The 26,577-nt window shown below is 42.8% G+C and overlaps 1 protein-coding gene across 1 annotated transcript in view; it reads right to left on the bottom strand.

Annotated features, from left to right (window-relative positions):
- Positions 1-26,577, bottom strand: part of DYNC2H1 (dynein cytoplasmic 2 heavy chain 1) — a 1,078,189-nt gene that overhangs the window by 416,356 nt on the left and 635,256 nt on the right. The window contains 4 exon segments of the mRNA XM_030202388.1: positions 4,889-5,012; positions 7,296-7,456; positions 23,071-23,184; positions 25,919-26,056. Coding sequence (XP_030058248.1) covers positions 4,889-5,012; positions 7,296-7,456; positions 23,071-23,184; positions 25,919-26,056 — 537 coding nt within the window.

Genomic DNA, 26,577 nt, shown 5'->3' with positions numbered 1-26,577 from the left:
GACAAGCAGTGACTGAAAACACTTGAAGCGCCAACCGAATGGCCCAAGTCTCCAACCGGTTGATGGACCACCGTGCTTCCGCCTGGGACAACTGATCCTGAGCTACCTGACCGAGACAGTGTGCTCCCCAGCCTAGCAGGCTGGCATCTGTGATGAGAACCACCCACTGAGGGGACTCCAACGGCATTCCCTTCTCCAGATTGCAAGTTCTGAGCCACCAACGGAGGCTGAGGCGAGGGATCACCGACAGCGGTAGACGCATGTCCAACTCCTGCGACAGGGGAGCCCACCGACTGAGAAGAGCGGACTGAAGCTGACGCATGTGCGCCCTGGCCCAAGGGACTACTTCTATGGTCGCCACCATCATCCCCAGGACTTGAAGGTAAGAACGGGCCGTCGGCGACGTCTGCGCAAGAAACTGACGAACCAGATCCTGTAACTTGCGGATTCGCGGGTACAGTAAGACTACTCGACCCGACCTTGTATCGAAGAGACTCCCAGATACTCCAGAGACTGCGACGGTACCAAATGACTCTTGCTGAAATTCACAACCCAGCCCAGGGACTGAAGAAACTGTACCACTCGCGACGTAGCCACCTCGCTCTCCGCCCGGGACTTGGCCTGAATTAGCCAATCGTCCAGATACGGGTGCACCAAAATGCCCTGCCTCCGCAAAACTGCCACCACCACCACCATGACTTTGGAAAAGGTGTGGGTAGCTGTTGCCAGGCCAAAGGGTAGGGCACAAAACTGAAAGTGCTTTCCTAAAACTGCAAAGCGAAGAAAACGCTGGAGAGCCGCCCAAATGGGAATGTGAAGATAAGCCTCTGTCAAGTCCAGTGAAGTTAGAAACTCTCCTTGCCGGACTGCGACAATGACAGACTGCAACGTCTCCATGCAAAAAGAGGGAACTTTGATAGCCGCATTGACTCCCTTTAGATCTAAAATAGGCCGAAAGGCACCCTCCTTCTTCGGCACCACAAAATAAATCAAGTAGCACCCCGAGCGTTGCTGTGCAGGCAGAACAGAAACTACTGCTCCCAGGCTGAGAAGACGCTTCAACGTGTCCTGTACTATTGCTCTCTTGAGCCTCGAATGACAAGGGAACTCCAGAAACCGCTCGGGAGGAGAGCTCTCAAATTCCAGGGCATAACCATCTCGAATTACCTCGAGAACCCACTGATCTGACATGATGTGGACCCAGCTCTGGTAAAACTGACTCAGCCGAGCCCCTACACGCACCACAGCCTGGGTCCGCACACCTTCATTGGGCAACCCGCCCCGAAGACTGACCTCCCGCGGAAAAGTCCCGGCCTCCGAGATGACTCTCTCGAAAGGACTGGGTGCGCTGGAAAAACCGATCTCTAGAAGCCCCACTAGATCTACCCGGCCTATACCGTCGGGCCTCCCTAAGTAGGCCCCGAGAGGAATTACCCCCTAGCCCCCAGCCTGGGTCGAAAATCCGGGAGCCGAGGCACCTTGGCATCACTAAGGCCTTTCACTAACTTATCCAACTCTTCGCCAAAAAGCATAGAACCCTTGAAGGGAAGAGAACACAACTTAGCCTTAGAGGCCGCATTCGCGACCCAACCTCTCAACCACAGGGCCCTCCGCGCCCCCACTATCATAGCCATATTTTTGGCCGACACACGCAACAAATCATACAGTGCATCAGACAAAAAGGACGAACCCATCTCCAATTTGGCTAAGTCCTGTAGCCCCGAGGTTCCAATCTCCACGGAATCATCAAGGAGTTTCTCGACCCAGCGAAAACACGCCCGTGCCACCAGGCCCCCACACAACGAGGCCTGAAGGGCTAGAGCTGACAAGTCAAAGCTACGCTTGAGAAAAGCTTCCAACCTCCTATCCTGGGGTTCACGGAGTGCGGTTCCGCCATCTACCGGAATAGCCGTAGCTTTAGTAACCGCTGTAACCACTGCATCTACTGTTGGAGCCTTAAATGAATCTCTATCCTCCTGAGGCAGGGGATAAAGTCTCGCCATTGCCTTAGAGACCTTACACGGTGAATCTGGCGAATTCCACTCCTAAGTAATCATCTCCCGGAGATCCTTGTTCATAGGGAAGGACCGCGCTCTACGCTGAATGCCCTTCACCAAAGGATCCTGCCCAGATTCACCCAAGGCCACCTCAGGATTAAATTTAAGGGTAGACGTGACCTGATCAATGAGTTCCGAAAGCTCATCCCTATGAAAAATCCTGACTACTGAGGGATCTTCACCAGGAATTGATTCCACCGGATCCACAGACCCCTCAAATCCCTCAGACTCTCCCACATCACTTAACGGGCCTTCCGTGCCCAACTGAGACAGACACTCCTCGTCCTCTGTCCACTCTAGCCGAGGTCTTTTAGGCAGCATGGGGCTAACCCCCTCCACTCCATGGGGGGCCCCGACTTCCAGGCTTGAAAAAGAATCCACACAAACTCTGGAGGAAAGCCAACCCCTCCTGGACCCTCATTAGGCACTATCTGCGCCAAAATGGAGGCAACTGGCCCAACAACAGCTGAGTCTGCGTGACGCGCTGGATTCAAAATGGCGGCCATTCCCACCGAAACTGAAACCGCCGCCATCAGGCCTGCCTGAGCTGTCGCTGCCAAAGGGGCTGCTGATACCGCCAGAACTTTAGCGGGCAACTCGGGGGAACCGCATACAAACGTTTAGGCTCGCCGCAAAGGTGACACTGACCGCCCGGCGATTATATTCCCCGCCGCGAGGACACGCAACAACGGAGAAGCTTGCCCGCCATAACAACGATACCCCGCACCGGCGCCAAGCTAAGGATAGCCCCAAATGCACTGTGCTCTCTGGCTCCTGGGCCGGAATTGAACTTCCCGTTCGCTCCGCACAAAATAAATAAATATATATCTCTTAAAGACACAGGAGACACTTCTGGCAGCTGAAAATTGTAAGGCTTTCAAGGCTACAGTACACTGAAAGCAGCCGAGGCACAAAGCTGCCAGTAACACAGGATTGGAGAGCAGCATAGGAGGAGGGACCCGACAGACAGGTGTGACACCCCAGGGGGAACTACTGGGCCCCACCGGACCCAGGCCCCGAAGCACCTTTTTTTTTTTTTTTAATTAATATATTTTTTTTAAACCACGTACAGGGTACTCAAAGGATAGACAATTTGGAAGAAACCCAATAATCCTTACGTCCTAAAATCAAAACTACCTCACAAGACTATTGCAGACTGCACAGGCTGTCCTTCTACCTCTGCTGAGAAAACACTGAGCTTTGGATACTGAATATATAACCTGTGCAGTACACCCAGTAGCCAGTATTTTCTCAACAGAGGTAGAAGGACAGCCTGTGCTGGTAGGAGTACATAACCCACGCGTCTTGTCCGGTCTGGAGGGTCGCTGAGGAAAGACAGATTCCTATCAGATCTATAAGAGGAAACCCATCAAAAGAACATTAAGATCAGGGATGTGACAAGCTCTGGGATCTTGAGATAAAAGGTGAGAAAGCAAGCATGAAGAAATCATTGCATGAAAATAAAAAGCATTTCATTCTATACTAATAAAAAAGGCCCGTTTCTGACACAAATGAAACGGGCGCTAGCAAGGTTTTCCTCTGAGTGTGTATGTTTGAGAGAGTGTGTGTGAGAGTGACTGTGTGACAGAGAGAGAATGAGACTGAGTGCGAGTGTATCCGTGAGAGAGTGTGTGTGTGAGCATGAGAGTGTGTGCCAGGGCCCCCCCCCCCCCCCCCAGTTCCAGGGTCCCCCCTCACTCCCGCCCTCCGAGTTCCAGGGTCGTCCTCCCCTTCCTCCCTCCCTCCGAGTTCCAGGGTTGTCCCCTCCTTGCCTCCCTCCGAGTTTCAGGGTCCCCTCCCTCCCCTGCATTATGCTCTCTCCCCTGCATTCATCTATATGCAGGCAACATCCTCTGTGCCCTGCCTCCTCCATCCACCCATGTGCAGCATCTCTCCCCTGCCCCCTCCACCTCCCTCCGAGTTCCAGGCCCCCCTCCCTCCCCCCTCCGAGTTCCAGTGCCCCCCTCCCTCCCTCCCATTTCCAGGGTCCCCCCTCCCTTCCTCCCAGTTCCAGGGTCCCATGGAAGGGGAGGGGGGACAGAGAACGTTGGAGGAGTGACGTCAGCAGGTGGTTACAATCCCAGTGACACACATTGGAACGTTGGAGGAGTGATGTCAGCAGGTGGTTACGATCCCAGTGAGACACACTGGAATGTTGGAGGAGCAAATTATTATATTAGACAAGGTATATGTTGTGGTAGGGAAGATGACTAAAAACAAGGAAGGGAAAGAAGTCCCACTGCGTCTCCTTGTGACTCTGGGCAAGTCACTTTACCCTCCATTGCCCCAGGTACAATAAACTTAGGGCCCCCTTTACTAAGCCGTGCTGTAGACGTGCAAACATTATAGTGCATGCTAAAAATTAGGGTGTGATAATGCTAGACATACCCATAGGAATATAATGGGTGTCTATATCATTAGCACAAGCTAAAAACTTAGCGAGCCTACAGCACAGCTTAGTAAACAGGGCCCTTAGATTGTGAGCCCACTAGGGACAGAGAAAGTACCTGCATATAATATATGTAAACTGCTTTGGTTGTACCTACAGAATGGCAGTATATCAAAATTCATGATCCTTTACCAAAAAAAAGGTCTCATTTTGCAAAGGTGCCTGTTTTACATCTACTTCTACAAAGCTTACCACAATCAAGCAAAATATATCAAATAAAAGCTACATTTAAAACGCTGTTAATTTCAGAAAAAAATCAAATCACAAATCATCTATGCATAAACAGGAAAGAAATGTCAATTATCAGAACTCCTTGACTGATCTTCCACTTTCTTAAATTTGTTTTCACAAAAACATATTCCATGCACACTGTGCTTCTTGCCTTTGCTTCAAAAGATGTCCTGTTTTTCTCCAGAAGTTCCTCCACACTTGCTCTTATTTCTTTTGTGATATTTCGGACATCAAAAGTAGCAATGTCTTCTCTTACTCCTCTTTTGGCAAGGAAACTGAACACATTAAATAAAACAATGAAAAGGAATGAAAAAGGAAATTGCATTTTATTAATAAAAAGATTATAAGCTTTACACAAAGGCCCATTTCACAAATGATTTGTTATAAACTTGAGTCTGTAACATATAATGGTTTATTGTAGCAACATTTACCCATGTAGAATGAATACATGTTTAATTTAGTATAGTTTAGTTTTATTAGAGTTTGAAATACCACTTTTCAGGTCAATATCAAAGCTCTTTACAATAAAATTGAATAAAACAATCTGAAAAAAATATGAAAGAGCGCAATACAAAAAAAGTAAAACAACATTACAATAAACATATAATGAGGGAAACAAAAATGAGTATCAATGAAAAATCTAATCAAAAAATTAAAATGTAGTTAAAAAAAAGAAGCTAAATTATAAATCAACCAATCATGGGAATAACATTAAACACTCCTAGATCTCCTATCCAAAGGCCTGCATAAAAACATATGCTTCCAATTGTTTCTTAATTTAGAACAGTAAAATACCTTCTCCTAGGGCAGTGAGTTCCATAAGACTGGGGCTTGGACGAAGTAATGGGTCAAAAAATGACTGAGCTTGCATGGTGCTTCCTGCATATCTCTTGTTCTCTACAAGTTGTGCAGAAGTGAAAGATCCACACATTTGCTTGTCTTGTTAATGTTAAGTTAGTGAGTTGTTTAAGGTTGTTGTGTTTATTCTGCTTACAGCCTGTCTATGAAAAAACTGGACTGGATGCCAAGAGAGATATGTCTATCTCCACTTTCCGGTTGATGGACACAACTATCCCACAGGTTCCAGAATAGTGGGAAAGACTAATGGATAGAAATGTATCAGATAAGATCTAATTTCTCCTTAGAAGTGCCAAAAAACCTGACTAAAGGAGAGCCTAAACTAAAAGGAGAGAGGGAACATTGGCCCTGCACATGACACTGACACATGCTTGAAAAAATAAACCGCGCAATACCTCAGTGAAGAACATGCTGAGACACGAGCTGTGGGGGAGGAATGTGAAACATGCCCACACTGGTTCGCGGGAAAAGAAAAAACAGGACTGAGCCAGTCCCACAGAATGACAACAGGAAGGAAGCGTGCATGCACGTGAGATGCTCCTAAACTCTAGAAAGAATGCTGGAGATGATTACTGCATCGGGCCCTATTGGGTGACATCATCAGTAAAAATATGCTCATCCTGCTAGTCTTCAGAGAATATGCTTGATGGGAGCGGGGCAGAAGGGAATTTGAATGGGGGGCCTTCCAGAGTGAGGTTTGGATTGGGGATGGGGCCTTATAGATGGGGTTTGAATTGAAGTGTGCCTTCTGGAATAGGGCTTGAATTTAGGGGGAGGCTTCCAGGTGGGGGCTTATATTTTGAGGGGGTTCTGATTGAAGGGTGTATGGGGGGGGGGGGGGGAGCAAGAGAAGCTCAATGCCTCTTTGGCCGGTCTCTTTAAGAAGTGCCCGTGAGCACTAGCGTTGCAGCCAGATGCTCTCAGGACAGTATAATAATGCTGTTTGCGAGGCTGATCACAAACAGCATTATGCATATACTTCAGGAGTGAATAACCAGTGGTACTGAGCATTTAGATCAATGTCATGGTAGCTTATGGTGCAGTAAAAAGCCTGACGTTTACCGCATCTTAATAACTACCCCTTTATAAAATTAGCCTCATAAATGGGCAGAAGCAAAAGCCAAAATGAGAGAGACTACACACAACCGGAATGGAAAAATCATGATACGAGAAAACCTTAGTCTAATAGAAGTAAATCTATTTTTTACTCATTCCAAAAGTACAAAGACTAGGAGACACTTGAGGAAGTTACATGGAAATACTTTTAAAACAAATAGGAGGACATATTTTTTCACTCAGTTAAGCTTTGGAACTCTTTGCCGGAGGATGTGGTAGCAGTGGTTAGCAAATCTGGGTTTTAAAAAGGTTTGGACAAGTTCCTGGAGAAAAAGTCCATAGTCTGCCATTGAGACAGATATGGGGAAGCAACTGCTTGCCCTGGAATTTGCAGCATGGAATGTTGTCATGATCTGGGTTTCTGCCAGGTACTTGTGACTTGCCTTGGCCACTATTTGGAAACAGGATACTGGGCTAGATGGACCATTGGTCTGACCCAGTATGGCTACTCTTATGTTCTATGAAAAATCAGAGTTAACATGTAGATGTTATTACTTGATAATCTTGTAAATTCATTGTTATCATAATTTTAAATTTTTACCATTGTTGCGTTTTATCACTGGTAAAAAATATAGATTTCTCACCTTTTCATGCTCACCCATGATGTATCAAAAATGCCCATCAGACGTAGAACACCCTCAAGTATGTCTCGGATTACATCTGGTGGCATACGTAATGACCGGATTTCTGACAAAGACTCTGCTTTTATATTTCCAACTGCTAGTTTTGCTTCATCAACCAGTGGCTGAAAACAAAGATTATTATCATAGCATGATTATAATTGTTACATAGCATAGACTATACATAGAGCACAATACATAATAAGGGAATGGGGAAATTGATATACCGCATTTCTTTGGTTACAATCAAAGCAGTTTACATATTATATACTTGTACTAATTTTGTACTTGGGGCAATGGAGGGTTAAGTGACTTGCCCAGAGTCACAAGGAGCTGCAATGGGAATCAAACTCAGTTCCCCAGAATCAAAGCCTGCTGTGTTAACCACTAGGCTATTCCTCCACTAAAAAAGGGTAAGAGAAATGAACATTTATAGGTTCATATCCCCATTATGCTTGTGGAGAGGTGAAGGACAAATCAGAGCAACCATCCAAGGTCTTACATGTAAGCAACTTCCGGCTATTTGGTGTACCACCTAACTACAACAAAGTCTTTTCTTGTTGTGCAATGAGAGGACAGTAATGGTAGTCTCTTCACCAACCTTGGAATGATCCTCTCCCTCCCTCCCAGTGGAAGGAGAGCAGTGCTTCTTACCTCTTCTTCTGCCACCTTCAGTCTGAATGTATTTTACTCTTGCAGAATCAGCTGGCCTCATGAATTTAGATTTCAGATTGAAACCAGCAGAGGAAGGGTGAAAAGCTGTTCTACTACTGGGAGAGCGTGAAAAGGATCTTGCCAGTGGTTGGGAAACGGGAAAGACAGATATGGAGGGTGGATCAATTTGAGGAAATGTTGGAGAGGGGAGGACAGATATGGAGAGGGAATGTAGGAGGTAGAACGAATAAAATACATGAGTGAGAGTACAGGCTCTCCAGGCAGACTGATTTGCTCCTAATCTCAGAACTTCCTCACATTCAACAAAATTCTGGGATAAATCTTATGTTGCCCACAAACAGTATCATTACCAGCACATTTCCATAACAAAACAGCTTTCTATTATATTACTCATTTTGACTTTCAAGATCTTTTATATGATCTCTCGCTTCAACACCATATCTTACACCCTACACATCAAGCAGACCATACACTATACGTGATTCTGACTTCTTCTGCTACAACTCTAGATGTTCAATTCCCCTAAGCCCACACCATTACCCTGGACAGACCACACCTTTATCAGGGTGGATATTTCTTCACAATCCTCCACACGTCACTATTCTCTCTCTAGCACAACCACAGGACCTTAGGAAACTTACAATGGATTCTTTGGCAAATGCCCTTACATTATCCCCCACAGCCTTCCAAACTCTTTTAGAAAACCAAACCCATTCATGGAACACTGAACTATCCAGCATTTATAATAGTTTAGAACTACTAAAGGCCCACCCCAAACATACTCATAGCCAGCAAAAGGACACTTGGTTTGGCCCACAGTTACAACATCATAAAACGCATTTAAGACACTCGGAGAGAACCTTGTGTAAACAACGTACTCTTGCCACCCTTCAGAGATTTAAATCACAAGCTTTCCAATAAAGAAGCTATTCTCCATGCAAAAAGACAATATTACTCCCCACAAATAGCCAATGCCCCACATAAAGGGAAAATGTACCACATCCTAAAATCACTTATTGAACCCTCGATGGTCCAACATCCTCCAGATCAGATATAATCCGCTGAAGAGTTAGCAACATTCTTTACTAATGAAGTATCAACATTGCCTTTCTTCATCCACTTCCAAACCTATCAGCCATCCTCCCCTTAATCTTGTACCCCCTTCTCACCAATACATTGAATCTTTTTAATCCTCCTTCTCTTTCAGCAACCCAGAGGGCTATGCAAACGGTAAAGGAGGAGTGGCCTAGTGGTTAGGGTGGTGGACTTTGGTCCTGAGGAACTGAGTTTGATTCCCACTTCAGGCACAGGCAGCTCCTTGTGACTCTGGGCAAGTCACTTAACCCTCCATTGCCCCATGTAAGCCGCATTGAGCCTGCCATGAGTGGGAAAGCGCGGGGTACAAATGTAACAAACAAACTGCAGCCCCATCCGAACTCGTGCCCTCAAATCTGGTACAAATATTTCAATCTATTTTCCTTCCCTACCTGCACAAGATGATTGCCAACAGCCTAAAAGAGGGTTTAGTCCTTATGTTATGGAAACAAGCATACATCTTTCCTAAAGTAAAAAATCCCAAACTAGATTTAACAAAATGCTCAAACTACTGTCCCATCACACAGGTGCCTTATATATCCAAAATAGCATAACACATTATCTCCACTCAACTTGAAGATTTTTTTTTTTTTAACAAAAAATCAACATTCTCCATCCCAAACAGACTTTAGGAAATCCCACAGTATAAAAACTGTCCTTTTAGGAATCTCTACATTTACTTATCAAACACTGGACCAAAGGAAAACACCTTTACTCATCTCTTTAGACCTATTATCAGCCTTCGACTTGATAGACAATGACCTTCTCTTACTAAGACTACAAGAAATTGGCATCACAAGCATTGTCCTGGACTGGTTCCATTCCTATCTATCTGATAGGACAAATATTGTACAGTGGAAGAATGTCACATTTCTACCATTCTCCCTTCCATGCAGAGTACCACAGGGATCTATCTTAGCTCCAACTCTGTTAACATTGTTATGTCTCCACTCTTTACCTTAGTCCAGTCACTAGGTCTTACCCTATTTGTATATGCAGATGGCATCCAGATCCTGGTCAGTCTACAAGATAACAGTGTAATGGAAATTACCAATCTTAATCAGAATCTTACCAAAATATCTAATTGGCTTATTACTCACAAACTTAAACCCAAAAATCTCAAGGCATAGTTACAGGTTACAGGCATTGCACCACCTTAGCAGCTCAAGTTTTCTTAGCTGATATATCGATTACCTTCAAACCATGTACAAAAATTCTCGGTATCATTATAGATGTTTACTTTTATTCATGTTTATTCATTATTTGATATATACAAACAATTATTATAAAGAGAACTACAATTTAAAAAAAAAGAAGTTATTCATACGAGAGCTAAATACATTCTTTAATAAACTAAATAAAAGCCAATTGAACTAAGTAGTATGTCAATGCCAGCTGCCAGGGGGTGAAATTCAAGTTAAGGAAACATTAAAAGCAAGTCTAAAAAATGGGCTTTAAGAAGGGGATTTAAACTGTGGCAGGGACAGGACATTCGGGGGAAAGATCATTCCAGAGTATAAGTGCAAGGAAGAAAAAAGCTGAAGTGCGAGGGGACTCATAATGGGCACTCCTAGGGGAGGGAAGGACCAACCAGTGCAAATCAAGGGATATAAGGGAACAAGAAAGTGTGTAATGGATAACAAGTGTAGAGAGATAGGAAGGAACACCAGAGCGAAGGACCTTAAGAGTGATGACTAAAATCTTAAACCATGATCTGAAAGCATTAGGCAGCCAGTGTAGCTGGAGAAAAAGTGGAGTAATGCAATCAAACTTCTTGACAAGAAAGAGAAGGCGAGTAGCTGAGTTTTAAAGTGTCTGAAGTTGTCATATTTGGGTTTGGGTAATACCAGCATTGACAGTGTTGCAGTAATTGAATCGTGAGATGATGAAAATGTGTATAAGTGTGTGAAGAGAGGGGAAATTAAGAAATTTACTGATAGACCGAAGACGACAAAGCCAAAAGAAACCCTTTTTTTACCACTTGAGACACTTGGAGGACATTTTCGATATGATGTCGAAGTCCAACTTTGGACGTTTTGCACAAAACATCCAAAATAGGAAAGAAGGTCATTTTCGAAAAAAAAAAAAAAAAAAAAAAAAAAAAGTTTTTCTATTAAATACTGATTTGAACAAGGTTTTGTGCTTTGGATGTTTTGGGTTTTTTATTTTGGTCTAGTTTTGAAAAAAAAAATAGTAAGTGCAAAACACAGAGATTCACGCCATTGGGATCTAGGAGGAGCCAGCATGTTTAGTACACTGGTCCCCCAGACATCTCAGAAGAGCAATGGGGCACCCTAAAGAGCATTTCTGTGCACTTCATAAAAATGTTCCCTGGTACACATCTCACCTTTGCTCCCTTATCTTGTCCCCTGAGCCACCAAAACCCACTACCCCCACTGTACACCACTACAATAGCCCTATGGGTGAAGGGGGCACCTAAATGTGGGTACAGTAGGGTATTGGTGACATTTGGGGGAGGGGGGGTCACAGTTTCCACCAGACGTGTGACAGACAGGTAGAGAGAGATAGGGACCCGAGTTCCCCATTTCATAGTGCAGTGCACCGACCACTACACTACTCCAGAGACCTGCATACTGTTCTAATAGACCTGACTTTAACATCTGTGACTGTCAAAGAGGATCCAAGATGGCCATGTAGTGACTTACTGCTTTGGATGAGCCCTAAGTCTCTCTAAGTGCAGGCTGCGAGGATCTCCACAGACCCTGTAGACATGGGGAAGCAGAGAGGCAAAGTGCGAGAGGTTCCCTCTTCCAGTGCTGGGTCTAACCTTCGACAGCAGGTGACATTGGAGCGGTTTGGTGTGTCGACCGCTCCCAGGCAAACTTCTTCTCCTACTATCGAAGCCGACGCGTTGGCGTTGGACGGCACTGCAAACAGGGTTTCCCTAAGCCCCGTACAGCATGGGCCCCCCCCCCCCCCCCCCCCCCCCGCAGCCAGGAGGGAGAGGAGTGGAGGCAGGTTCTGTAACGCGAAGTCCACAACGGAATACAAATGTTCAGGAAGGGAACCAGCCCACTCCGACGGAAACGCTGAGAGCGGTAACAATAGAAGAACAAATTCCTTCACAAATTTTGTCTATACAAATAGTGAGTACATTGAATCAAATTCTGAGCGCTCCCTCTCCTGTCTCTATTTTGGGGAATTTAGAGAAACCAGCCGTACTGACATTGGAGTCACTCTGAGACCTAACCTATACACTACATTCCTCTCTTTTAAAAGTGACTAAAAAAATGCGGCTGAAATAAAAATATTGTCAGAAGCTGCCCTTTCACAGGCTCAGATTACCACCCAACAAACTTCTCAATTAAATCAGATGGGGGAAAAACTACAAACATTAGAAACAATGGGACAAGTCTCAATAAGGGATCGGAATTTTACTTTCTGACGTTTAGAATATTTGGAAAACCAATCTAGGAAGTTAAATTTGAGACTAACAAATTTTCCAAGATCCCCTCTGATATCTTCAGTTGATATGGTAAAGAAATACTTAATGGAAATATTAGGAATGTCAAGTGAATCACTTTCCAATATTGTGCGAGCACAATATATACAAATTAATAAAAAAAAGGATGGAGAGATTTTCCAAACGCAAATAGGAGAAGGTATGAACTTGACAGTATTCTTGGAGTCGTCGCTGGAAATAATTACCCAAAGAACTACAGTGGTGGTATCTTTTGTACTTGAAATGGACAGAGATGCTGTTTTAAAACTTTCCTTTAGACACTTGGACTCATTGTTTTTGGGTTCTAAAATAAGAGTTTACCCTGATCTTTCTAGAGAAACTCAGAAGAGACGTAGGGTTTTCCTAGCCATGCGAGCTAGGACCTTGGCTCTTGGAGCTAGTTTTGTTTTGAAATTTCCTTGTATTTGTCATATTCTGTATCAATCTAAGCAATTTCAGTTTTTTGATTCTAAACAATTAGAGGAATTTTTGTTAAATAAAGAGGAAGTTGTTGTAACAGTTAATTAACAGATGCACACTGTAAGATAGGTTTTGAGGAGAAATGCTGGGAAGTAGTAAATATAGTTTCTTCAAATTTTTTGTTTGATAATAAGTAATTTCTTTAATCTTGGACCGAATTACCTAAAAATTATTGGACAAAAGTTATAATTATTTATTTCAGTCATTGTTCTAATTAGGACATTTGATATAAGATCAATATTGTATTGTATTCTTTTTTTTTTTTTTGCTTATTACTTATCATCTGTTATGTTGTTGTAATATTATAAATGAATAAAATAAAATAAAAAAAAAACATCTGAGGCTGTCATAGAGGCTGGTAAGTCATATTTTTATTCATATTCTTGGGGTGTGGGAGGGGGTATTGGCAAGTCATCCCTGATTCCCTCCAGTGGTCATCTGGTCATTTAGGGTACCTTTTTGTGCCTTATTCGTTCTAAAGTGATACACAGAACAAACCAGAGTACAATCTTATAGAAAATTATGGGAGGACCGACCTCAAAGTATATCAAAAACCTATAAGAAAATTTTTGTGATGGAGAAGTCCTCAGAGTGTTAACTCGTCCAAGAAAAGCAGTACTCAAAGGTAAATTCTGCTTCTAAGGGTGGCCAAGTTTCTTGATCATTGGACTTCTCCAATTTTTAATGCGATAAACAAGCACGACCCAGTGCTAATCAAATTTTATAGTGGTAACCCTTAACCTCAAGAAAATAATTAGACTATAAAGTCTGTCCTCTCACATCCTCAATCAACCTCATACACACTACTCACTTCTCTCTACTCACAGGATATATTTTTGTTATTTACTCCCATTCGCATCATTTTTTTATGTATCAACAGCCCAGGAATATATATGCTAAGCCAGAATCACAATTGATCTGTGAATGATAGAAAGCTGCCTGAAAATGATCTTAAAAACATGCTTGTTATAGAGATACCAAAGCTCATTAACTATAAGGTATTATCTAATGTACACACAGCATATATGAATAACTTGTCACATATTATCATTTATCTTCAACATATCTCCTTTCAGGCAACCATCCTAAAAAATTTTCATACATATACACTGATATAGTCTCCTAATATGGTCTCTCAATCTACACTCCCACTCAGTGATACTTGCATTCTGAATGTGCTGACAATTCTAAATAAGTATCACTTTACTTTATGATGCTTGAGCAATTCTAAATAAGCATTATTTAACTTTGTGATGCTTAACCAAATAATAGAAGAAGGCGCACTTAACTGAAGACTGCCGGGTTTGTGCACCGCACCCTGCGGATCCAACTTTTCTCAGGAGGGCACAAGGTGAAAACATATGTGTTTTTACCCTTCTTAGGTAAGTAGAAGTCTATCTCTCAATGTGAGCACACTAACATCTACATTATATGAAATAATATTTGACACACCAGCACACCAAATTGTCTGCTTTTGCTTTCACATATGTTTTCACCTTGTGCCCTCCTGTTATCAGTTTGTTATGCCACAGACCAAAAAAAAGAAAAGGGCAACACTGGGCCTTCAAGATAGAGATAATAGCAGTCCTATATTCTGAAAAGTTGGATCCGCGGGGTGCGGTGCACAAACCCGGCAGTAATTAGGGAATGTACACTCTTGCTATGGTATGGAAAAATAGCACTCTGGTATTTAGATATATGTAATGAGACCTCCTTTTCATCTATAGATTTTTTTTTTATTTTTATTTTTGTTACATTTGTACCCCGCGCTTTCCCACTCATGGCAGGCTCAATGCGGCTTAGATCTGAATTCAAAGCCCAAATCTAATGATAGACAATAGATACAAAGCTCAGATGTTATAAAAAAAAAAAATAGAAAGCTTGGCATCAGGTAGAATAGTGGAAAGTGACATCCCAGGAAAGCAATAGGGCATCCTTGGGGGCACTGCAGTGGACTTTATAAAATGCTCCCAGGTACACATCTCACCATTGCTCTCTTATCATGTCTGCTGAGCCCCCACAAAACCCACCCAAAACCCACTACCCACAACTGTACACCACTACCATAGCCCTTACAGGTGAAGGGAGCACCAATATGTGGGTAAAGTGGGTTTTGGAGGGCTCACAGTTTCCAAGTGTAACAAGAAGGGGGGGGGGGGGGGGGTAGAAGCCTGGGTCCACCTGTCTGTAGTGCACTGTACCACTACTAGACTACTCCAGGGACCTGCATGCTATTCTAATGGACCTGAGTATAACATCTGAGGCTGGCAAGTAATATTTTTAATCACATTGTTTTGGGGTGGGAGGGGGATAGTGACCACTGGGGGAGTAAGGGGAGGTGATCCCCTAGTGGTTAGTGCATACTTTGATCCTGGGGAAGTGGGTTCACTGCAGCTTTTCGTTATAAAAACAGGTCTAGCTCAAAATGGCTAAGTTTTAATCTTAAATGTTTTTGTTTTGTTCCATTATGGCTGAAAGACGTCTAAGTCTTAGGAACGCCCAAGTCCCGCCTTGAACATGCCCCTGGCACACCCCCTTGAGATTTAGATGTCCTTCTCACAGACTTCAGAGAAAGACATCTAAAAAGAGGTTTTGAAAATACTGATTCTGGACGTTTTTATGAGATAAACATCCAAATGCAGACTTATGTCACTCCTGAGTGTGATGCCTACAACCCAAATCTTACTGTCTTTGTGCCCACCAGTGGGTCAGTATGAGGTCCTGTGGCTCTAGATTGTCTCTATTATCCTCTCTCCTGTGATATAATGTATTTCTTTTCCCACTATAAATATATATACAGTGCACTCCATTAAAGTGCACGTCGGATAAGCACATGCTCTGTTTAACTGCATGCCGTACTTTGGTCCCGTTTTTGGCACCATCAATATCTATGGGGGCAAACTTCGGTTTAGCGCATGACTGATAAGTGCAAGATTCGCTTATATGCATGGTTTAAGACCGCTCCTCTGCAGGAAAGACTCCACTTAAGCGGATTGCACTATATATATATATATATATATATATATATATATATATATATATATATATATATAGTGCAATCCGCTTAAGTGGAGTCTTTCCTGCAGAGGAGCGGTCTTAAACCATGCATATAAGCATATATGTATGCTTATACATACATACATACATATATATATATATATATATATATATATATATATATATATATATATATATATATATATATATATATATACACACACACACACACATAAACACTCCACTGGCTTCCTGTGGCTCTAGCCTGTCTCTATTATTCTCTCCCCTGTGATATGATGTATTTCTTTTCCCATTATATATATATTTTTGTTATGAAAAATATAATGAAATAGCCAAACGGCCAAGATTATTTATTTCAGAAATGTAATGTATATTTAAATCTGTTTTTATTGACAGCAGTAAAAGATAACTGGTACAGTTCTCCAAGGGAAGATACATATATTTATAGAAGTCATCCTATCAAGCTGAAATCATCATGAAATTTACATTTCCTCCCCCCCTCCCCCTTCCCTCCCACCAACCCCACCCATTCTTATTCTATGATTCAACTTTTTATGTATCCATCATTTTATAAATGAATTCCACAATAACTAGTCCTTCCATAATACCATATTCAGTTCATATGATAGACATCCCAAACTTTTCCTCCCTCTCTTCCTTGATCCCCCTTCTCCTCCCCCATTCTTGTATTCACGCCATCCCGTCTGACTTTCAATTGTTCCAGCCTGTTGAGGATTATCTATTCAATAAACGGCTCCGCGCTGCTGGTGTCAAGGTATTCAAAAATGGGCTCCTACATTGTTGCCACCGTTCACCTCTGCCTGAAGAAAGGTTTTTTATGTCCATTCGTTCCAGTCTTAAGAGAGTGAGCATCCTCGTTCTCCATTGCTGTATTGTGGGATATCTGTTCGTTATCCATTCTGCCAGTATAACTTGTTTTGATATTACAATAGTTTTCCGTATAAAGTTTTTCATGCCTCTCGGGGTATGTGGTGATAAAGTGGGAAATTCAAACAACTGTAATGCATCATAGCGCCACCCCACTCTCCACATTCCGGACACCTGTAAAATCAGGGTCCTCCAGAACTTCACAATCCCCCCGCATGTCCAAAACATATGTCCCAGAGTGGCTCCATCCGCTCCGCACTTTGGACACGTACCCCATGGGGATATTCCCATGTGAAATGCCCTCCGGGGAGCAATGTATGTGCGTATTGCAAATTTATATTGTATTTCCCAGTGTATAGAAAAAACAGAGTGCTTACGAATTGACAGTATATGTTCTTTCAGTTGGTCTGAGGTCAGCTTCAGAGGGAGGTCGTTCCTCCATGCCTTTGCTATCAGTGAGTATTCTAACTCCGGGGTCGTGTCTTTAATATGGCGGTGATGGAACAAGAGCGGTACTTTCTCCTGTGCCTCCAATGAGAAAGCCTCTGCAAGCTCAACCTGGACATCTTTCGTCAAGTCATTCCACGGCAGAGTATTAACAAAGTGTCGAAGCTGAGCGTAATGGAAAATGTCTTTGGGCGGCATTGAGTACTCAGCCTGTAATTCCTGGAAGGATTTGAGTTTACCTTCTATTGTCAACATGTGTAATAGGTACACTATCCCCTTTCTTTTCCAACCTTGGAAAGCTGGGTATATACAGCCCGGTCAAAATTTTGGGTTATTGCTGATTGACAGGTATGGAGTAACCTTGGGGGAAAATTTATGCAGCCGGCATATCCATTTCCATGTCACTTTTGCAGCGGGCATAATGCCTGATGTTCTTAGTATGTTTGGTATCTCTCCTCCCGCAGTGTGCAGGCCATTACTGAAATGTACCTTTGGCAAAAGTTGCAACTCTAATACTGTATTGGAATAGTCTGATTTAGAGCAAAACAAATCGTTGATATGACGCATAGCACTGGCCACAGTTATGTTTCTTATATTTATGAGTCCTAATCCCCCATATTCCACCGGAATGTACAAAACCTGCAAGGGGAGACGTGCCCTTTTCTTTTTCCAAAGGAAGGTCCTTAGCATTTTGTTCATCCGTTCTCTTGAAAAATAAAGGTAATAACTGGAATACATATAACCATCTAGGAATTATGAACATACTAGTAAGAAATGCCCGTTTCTGGCAAAAATGAAACGGGCGCTAGCAGGGTAATCCCCCCCCCCCCCCGTCCTCCCTCCCTCCCGAGTTGCAGACACCCCCTCCGTGCCTCCGTTCCGAGTTGCACACCTCTCCTCTTCGTCCCTTTGTCCCTCAGTGACGTGGTTGCGAGGGCCGCCCCGTTTGATGCGAGGGCTGCCCCGCCCTCAACATCATCGCGTTTTGACGCGAGGGCGGAGCTACAGTGACTGGAGCCTGCAGGCCAAACCGGATATCTCGGGCGCCTCAAGTTTCCGGCTTGAGGCTTCAAAGTGCCTTTTATATATATAGATTATACAGCGCTATTCTTCCCAGCAAAGTTACTGGCAAAGATTCCCATACAAGCAAACTCTGCTGTGTTTCAGTTAACAAATGTTGACTATTATGCGTATACAATTGTGTTAAGTTTGTGGGTATCAGGACCCCAGGTATTTTAGTACACCCATCGCCCATCTAAAGGGGAAGGTTTCCTGCCCGTCTATTCGCTCATCTGTTACAACTGACAGTGCTTGGGACTTTCCAAAATTAAACGTGAAGCCTGAAAATTGTCTACAGGTTTACAGGGTCGTTAACAATGGTTCTAGGGAGTAGTAGGGGTCTGACATTATTACCAGTAGATCATCTGCATAAGCCAACACTTTATTATGTTGCCCTACCTGCACACCCCTCACCCCCTCTGTCAGATATAGGTGTCGCAACAGGGGTTACAGGGAGAGTATAAATAGAATACGGGACAGTGGACATTCCTGTCGCATTCCCCGTTCGATGTTAAACTCTTTATCTTTTACACCATTGGCCACAATTGCAACTTTAGGATGACTATATAGTGTCTGCACTGCGTTCCGGTACCAACCCAGAAATCCCATATGTTCTAAAGTTTGAAATAAGTATTTCCAGTTGACCTTGTCGAAAGCCTTTTCTGCGTCCAGGCTTAATAGCATGGCAGGCCCCCCATCCTCCCAACATTTAGCCATGGCCAATAACAATCTTCTAACATTTCAGAAATGTAATTTAACAGTTGATAAACGTAATGTCAGTTGATGTCTATAGTACATAAGCACATAAGCACTGCCACGCTGGGAAAAGACCAAAGGTCCATCAAGCCCAGCACTCTATCTCCGACAGCGGCCAATCCAGGCCCCAAGAACCTGGCAAAAAACCCAAAATTTAATAACGATCAATGGACTTTTCCTTCAGAAATCTGTCCAGACTCCCTTTAAACTCAGCAAGGCCAGCTGCCGTCACTACCTTCTCCGGCAAAGAGTTCCAGAGTCCAACTACGCGCTGAGTAAAGAAAAACTTTCTCCAATTTGTTTTAAACCTACCACATTCTAATTTCATCTTGTGTCCCCTGGTTCTATTATTGTTAGAAAGCGTAAACAAATGCTTCACATCTGTCTGCTCTATCCCACTCATTATTTTGTAAACCTCTATCATATCACCTTTCAGCCGCCTTCTCTCCACGCTAAAGAGTCCTAGCCATCTTAACCTCTCCTCATAGGGTAGTCGTCCCATCCCTTTTATCATTTTTGTCGCCCTTCTCTGCACCTTCTCCAATTCCTTTATATCTTTTTTGAGATGAGGCGACCAGAACTAAACACAATACTCCAGGTGCGGTTGCACCATGGAGCGATATAACGGCATTATAACACCCTCATGCTTGGTTTCCATCCCTTTTCTAATAATACTCAACATTCTGTTCGCCTTCTTAGCCGCCGCAGCACATTGAGCTGAAGATTTCAACGTCCTATCCACAATGACTCCCAGATCCCATTCTTGGGTCTGTAACTCCTAACGCGGAACCTTGCATAACATAGCTGGAATTCGGGTTCCTCCTTCCCACATGCATCACTTTGCACTTGTCAACGTTGAACTTCATCTGCCATTTGGACGCCCAATCCCCCAGTCTCAAGAGGTCTTCTTGTAATTTTTCACACTCCTCCTTCGACGAGACAACCCTGGATAATTTTGTGTCATCTGCAAATTTAATTACCTCACTAGTTACTCCCATCTCGAGGTCATTTATAAATATGTTAAAAAGCAGCGGTCCCAGCACAGACCCCTGAGCGACCCCACTAACCACCCTTCTCCATCGAGAACAATGGTCATTTAACCCTACTCTCTGCTTCCTATCCTTTAACCAGCTCTTAATCCATAATAATACACTGCCTCCGATCCCATGACTCTCCAGTTTCCTTTGGAGTCTTTCATGCGGCACTTTGTCAAACGCCTTCTGAAAATCTAGATATACAATATCCACCAGCTCCCCTTTGTCCACATGTTTGTTCACCCCCTCAAAAAAATGCAGTAGCTTTTTGAGGCAAGACTTCCCTTCACTAAAACCGTGCTGACTTTGTCTCAGTAGCCCATGCTTTTGTATGTGCTCTGTAATTTTATTCTTAATAGCCTCCACCATTTTTCCCGGCACCGACGTCAGACTCACCGGTCTATAATTTCCCGGATCCCCTCTGGAACCCTTTTTAAAAATCGGCGTTACATTGGCCACCCTCCAATCTTCTGGTACCACACCTGTTTTTAGGGATAAATTGCATATTACTAACAGTAGCTCCACAAGTTCATTTTTCAGCTCTATTAATACTCTGGGATAAATACCATCCGGTCCCAGTGATGTACTACTTTTCAGTTTGCAGAACTTCCCCATTACATCCTCCAAGTTTACAGTGAAATCATTTAGTCTTTCTGACTCATCCGCTTCAAATACCTTTTCCGGCACCGGTATCCCTCCCAAATCCTCCTCGGTGAAGACCAAAGCAAAGAATTCATTCAATTTCTCTGCTACGACTTTGTCTTCCCTGATCGCCCCTTTAACACCACAGTCGTCCAGCGGCCCTACCGATTCTTTAGCCGGCTTCCTGCTTTTAATATACCTAAAAACATTTTTGCTATGTGTTTTTGCTTCTAACGCTAACTTTTTTTCAAAGTCCTTCTTAGCCCTCCTTATCTCCTTTTTGCATTCGGTTTGACATTCCTTACATTTTATCTTATTGTCTTCAATCTGTTCCCTTCTCCATTTTCTGAAGGATTATTTTTTGGCTCTAATAGCTTCCTTTACCTTACCGTTTAGTCACGCTGGCTGACGTTTGGTCTTTTTTCCTCTTTTTCTAATACGCGGAATATATTTGTCCTGTATTTCTAGGATGGTGTTTTTGAACAGCATCCACGCCTGATTCAAGTTTTTTACCCTTTCAGCTGCTCCCTTCAGTCTTTTTTTCACCATTCTTCTCATTTTATCGTAATCTCCTTTTCTAAAGTTAAACGCTAGTGTATTTGATTTCCTGAGTTCACTTACTTCGCAGCCAATATCAAAACCGATCATATTATGATCACTGTTATCAAGCGGCCCTCGCACTGTTACCCCCTGCACCAGATCATGAGCTCCACTAATGATTAAGTCTAGTATTTTTCCTTCTCTTGTCGGCTCCTGAACCTTCTCTTGTCGGTTCTTTGTGTAAGCAGCATTAGAACTTTCAATTAATTTACCTTGTTCTAATGTGTGTTTAACTAAAACTTTTACATCTGAAGCATTTCTAACTCTTGAAAATGCGACATACAGCTGTCCATGGCTAAAGACAGGGTTGGTAAGTAGATTCCAACCTTGTCCACAGTTTGTCCTTGTGATTTATTAATAGTTATGACAAATGCTAAATTTAGTGGGAATTGACGTCTTCTAAGTTGAAATGGTAATCCTGAATCTGTTACAAGAGCAATTCTTGGAATGAATACTGTTTCTGATTGTGCATTGGTAGTTAACTTTTTTGCAACAATCAATCGTGTTCCATTACATAAAACGGGCAAGATTTTTTTATTTCTGAAATGTAATTTAAAAGTTGATGTCTATAGTACACTTTTATATACTATGTTCTTTGTGTAAACAGCATTAGATCCTTCAATTAATTTACTTTGTTCTAAAGTCTGTTTAAAATGTGAAATATATAATGAAATAGCCAAAGCAAGAAATGAGAGTGGATGTGTACAGTACAGTTTTATATACTACAGTGTGTGTATGTGTGAGTATGAGAGAAAGAGAAAGTGTGTGTGTGCGTGTGTCTGAAAGAGAGAGAGAGTGTGTGAGAGAGAGAGAGAGAGAGAGAGAGAGAGAGAGAGAGAGCTGCTAGGAGTCCCTGTGAAAATGGAGGGTCAGTCGCTCCTTATAGCCAGTTGTTAAGAGAGAGAGAGAGATAGTGTGTGTGTTAGAGAGAGAGCTGCTAAGATTCCCTGTGAAAGTGGAGGGGCAGTCGCTCCTTATAGCCAGTTGTTAAGAGTGTGTGTGTGTGAGAGAGAGAGAGAGAGATGGTAGGAGTCCCTGTGACAGTGCAGGGTCAGTCGCTCCTTATAGCCAGTTGTTTGAGGCAGCAAAGCAGGGCTCATTTTTGAGGTGTGTGTGTGTGTGAGGGGGGGGGGGGGGAGGAAGAGAAAGAGAATGAAAAAAAGGCGAAGAACTTCAGCTCTGGTGGGAAGGGGGAGGTGATGCGCTCTAAGCAGCCGAGAAAAAAAAATTGCCAGTGCCAGCCCCGTACAGCGGTGACAGGAAAGCAGCAGGATGTACACATCTGCCAACTGCAACCTGGGGAAGGAGAGCTGTGCATCACAGTCGGACGTTTAGCAGATCCAAAGTCAGAGCGAGGTTTTTAACGCTTCCCCTTTCATCTGTGATGTTGTTACTCGCAAAGAGCCCCCCCTTCTCTGTATGTGTGTGTGTGTATATATATATATATATATATATATATATATATATATATATATATATATCTTGTAAACCACTCTGAAGAGTAATCAAAGGGCGGTATATCAAGTACTATTAAACTTGAAAAAATATATAGTTTAATTTATCATTGTGAATTCTTTATTACCTGAACTTCCTTCAATTCATCTTCAATTTTTCTTTTCCTTTCTTCAATTTTTACAGCTTCTTCTGCTATCTTTTGTTTTATCTTTTCCATCTCTGTTTTCTGATCACTGGCATTCTGTAAGAAAAAGGAGCATAAATAAACTTTTTCACCTATCCTTCAGCTATTGTGGTAAAAACAAAGTAGAACTTAATAGCTCTTATTTACCATTCAACTATACTTATTTCTTCCACTGTTCAAGGATCTTTCATTATATGCATACTTTGGAGGAGGTAAGAAGAAGCAAAGGCCCGTTTTCTCAAACATTGGAGGATAAAAAGAAGAGGCAGATCTTGTAAGAAGCAAACAGTCTTTGCTGAAATCCAAAAAGCTCACAGAGATTCAAATATCTGTGCCCAACATGGCTACATTTCACCTGTGTCAGGGGTAGAGTTACCAGCTGGTGGGAAAATACAGACTTCACCTCGTCTGCCACAGCTTTGTTCTCTACCTCACTCACCCCCCCCCCCCCCATGGCTCAACACATTTCATTCAAATGTCTCTACCATGTCTCTTTGAGCTGGGACTCCTTTATAGCAATGCAGTGAAAGCAAAATAAAACAGATAAAATAATTCTGAAGAGCTTCTGCAGTCCTGTGCTGTAAAAGACTGCTGTATCTTGCCTCTTACTGCAACAGGAAGTGATGTCGGGGAGAGGGGCATAGCACAGTCTTTCACAGCACAGTGACGTGAAGGCTCTACAGGGTTGGTTTCTGTGTTTTATTGCTGCTGCTGTGTTGCTGTAAGGAGCCACAGTTCAAAGAGACATTTGAAAATGGAAAATGCTGGGCTGTGGGGGTGAGCAAGGAAGTAAGGAACGAAGTGGATGGGAGGGTGAGAGAGAGAGAGAGAGAGAGAGAGAGAGAGAGATGCTAGATCTGGATGAGGGAAGGAAAAGGAAAGGGGGAAGGAAGATGATGGATGAGGTGGGGTGAAGGAAGGGAGTGGGAGAGATGCTGGACCTGCTAAAGGGAGGGAGAGGAAGAGGGAAAGATGCTGGACCTGGTTTGGGGGGGGCAAAGATGAGAGAGAGGTACTGGATTGGGGAGGGAGAGGGAAAGATGATGGTGGGGGAAAGAAGAAAGTATAGAAAAGATGCTGGACCTGCTAGGGGGAGGAAGAGATTCTATACATGTTGTAGAGAAGGGAAAGATGCTGGGCCTGGTTAGGAGGGAAAAGGAGGGAGTAGACATGGGGGGGGGGGGGGCAAAGGAGAGAGAGAGAGAGAACTTTTGCTTTTAGGGAAGAGAATGAGACTTGGGGGAGAGGCAGGGAGGAGCAAGCGAGTGTGCTAGGAAAGGTGAGAGGGAAGGAGTAGGAAAGGTGAGAGGGAAGGAGTAGGAAATGTGCCAGGAAGGAGTAAGAGAGAGAATGGGAGGAAAGAGAAGGAAGTATGAGAGAAAGAAGAAAGATAAAAGGTGAGGGTCTGGAAGGGAGATAAAGGAGGGTAAGAATGTGGAAGGCAGAGAGCTGTGTAAAGATAAGAGAGGGAGAATGAGAACAAGGAAAATGAGAAAGCTGAGAGGAAGAAGACCTGATAGAAGGAGGAGAAAATGATGAATGGAAAGAGTCAGAAGTGGAGAGAGGAGGAAGGAGAAGTGTGTAGAAAACAAGCAAGAAAGGAGGGGTGGAGGAGCAGAATCAAGAAAGAGGTGAACAATGAGAGAATTATGGAGAGGCGGGAAAGGGTGAATGAGTGGGAAGGCCAGGAGAATAGGTGAGGGAGTGGGAGGAAAAAGGAGGAGTATAGATACAGGACCAAAGAGCCAGGCAGAGCTTCAGGGTGTCATTGCGTCGATAAGATGATGGTGCAGGGAACAAGGATTTAGATTTGATAGTGACTGGTTATCATTTGGGGCAAGGAAAGCCTATTCTGAAAAAAGGAGCTCCACCTTAACCAAGATGAAATCAGGTTGCTGATGCTTACATTTAAAAAGGAGATAAAGCACCTTTAAAACTGGAATCTGGATGAAAGTCAATAGTCATTCAGGAGCAAATGGATTGAAGCGAGGTATCTTAGAAGGATACTATCAAAACTGAGAACTTAGGGAATCCTGACAGAGAGACAGCAATAAAGACAAAGGTAAGTCAGGTAAGAACAGAGTGAATAGTGTACATTATTCCTATCAACTGCAAAGCAGCTTGTGGATACCAAAAAAAAAAAAAAACACACTTTGAAGCTTAAAAAATAAGACTGAAGAGTGAGAGTGTATGGCACTAGATGAAGACGTAGACAGAGTGGAAATCTCAGAGACCTAGTATAAGAATACAGTGATGTGAAAATATTTTTCCACAATCCTGATTTCTCATACTATTGCATACATATTCACTACTGAATGGTTTCTAATCTTAAAACAAAATGAATTATCGGATAAAGAGAATCTGAGTAAACACATAATGCAGTTTTAAAATTATTATGTGATTTCTTTAAGAAACAATGTTATCCAACACCTATATCACCCACGTGAAAAAGTAACTTCCCCCTTAGTTAATCAACTGGGGATCGCTCACAAGTAGTTTTATTCATACACCATTGTGGTCAGCAACCTGTGGGACCGTTATACTGCAGGTTGCTAGTTACAGAGGTAAATCAAGGTGTGGTAAAAGCTTGCCTTTTATTGTTCCTTGATAACTTCCTCCGTCAGCCTTGGCATTTAGAAGAAAAGACTTGATCCAATAATGTGTGTCTGTACTTTGATTTTTTTTTTGTTTCTGTATCTATTATACTTCACCTTCAATCAGAATGCTTTTGATAAAAGTATGATGAAAGTGCCAATTTCAGTTCTACTTTTCCAATGTATAAAAACATTACCTGCATTGAGACAGTAATCTCTTGAAGGGCTGCATCAGCCTCAGTTTGCTTTGTTTTTAGTAATACACTTTGCTCCCTTGCCTTTCTCTTCAATTTATCAACTAGGTCCTTGGCTTCATTCAATTTAGACACTCCAGCCTAGAAAAGGAGAAAAAGATATGGCTAATTGCATTATAATCTCAAAAATAGAGAAGAAAAAGTTACAGACAATTACTATTAACAATTAAAAATTAAAAGAGGCTTAGTATAATGAACATTAAATAACTAGATTGCATTTCTGTAGCCAACGTTCACGCTCATCCCCCTGGAAACTGGTCACAAATCAAATAAACAATTAAAAACAGTGTTTTTATGGCACCCATTTTATTCCAAGGCAACAAAAGTACCTATGTCCCTTTATAAAATAGGTACCCAGGAGTTCCAGTGACATTGCACTGGAGAGTGGGAGGTGATCTTTAGAGCTTCCGGGCCCAACCTCCTGATTTACTACCTTACGACAGCAAAAAATCCTGATAACAATAACACCATATTTAGGAAGGTAGCGGGAGATTACATAGAGCCGCACTAGCACTTTCTAAGGATTCCAAGACTACTAAACTTCTGAAACGCGATCAGGAGAGACTGCCCAGCAGATCCTAAAATGGTGGATGCTGCATGCT

This window comes from Microcaecilia unicolor, chromosome 4 (genome assembly GCF_901765095.1).
Source record: "Microcaecilia unicolor chromosome 4, aMicUni1.1, whole genome shotgun sequence".
NCBI lineage: Eukaryota > Metazoa > Chordata > Amphibia > Gymnophiona > Siphonopidae > Microcaecilia > Microcaecilia unicolor.
Note: the sequence above shows the minus strand (reverse complement) of the source record. Positions and strands in the feature narration are given on the sequence as shown.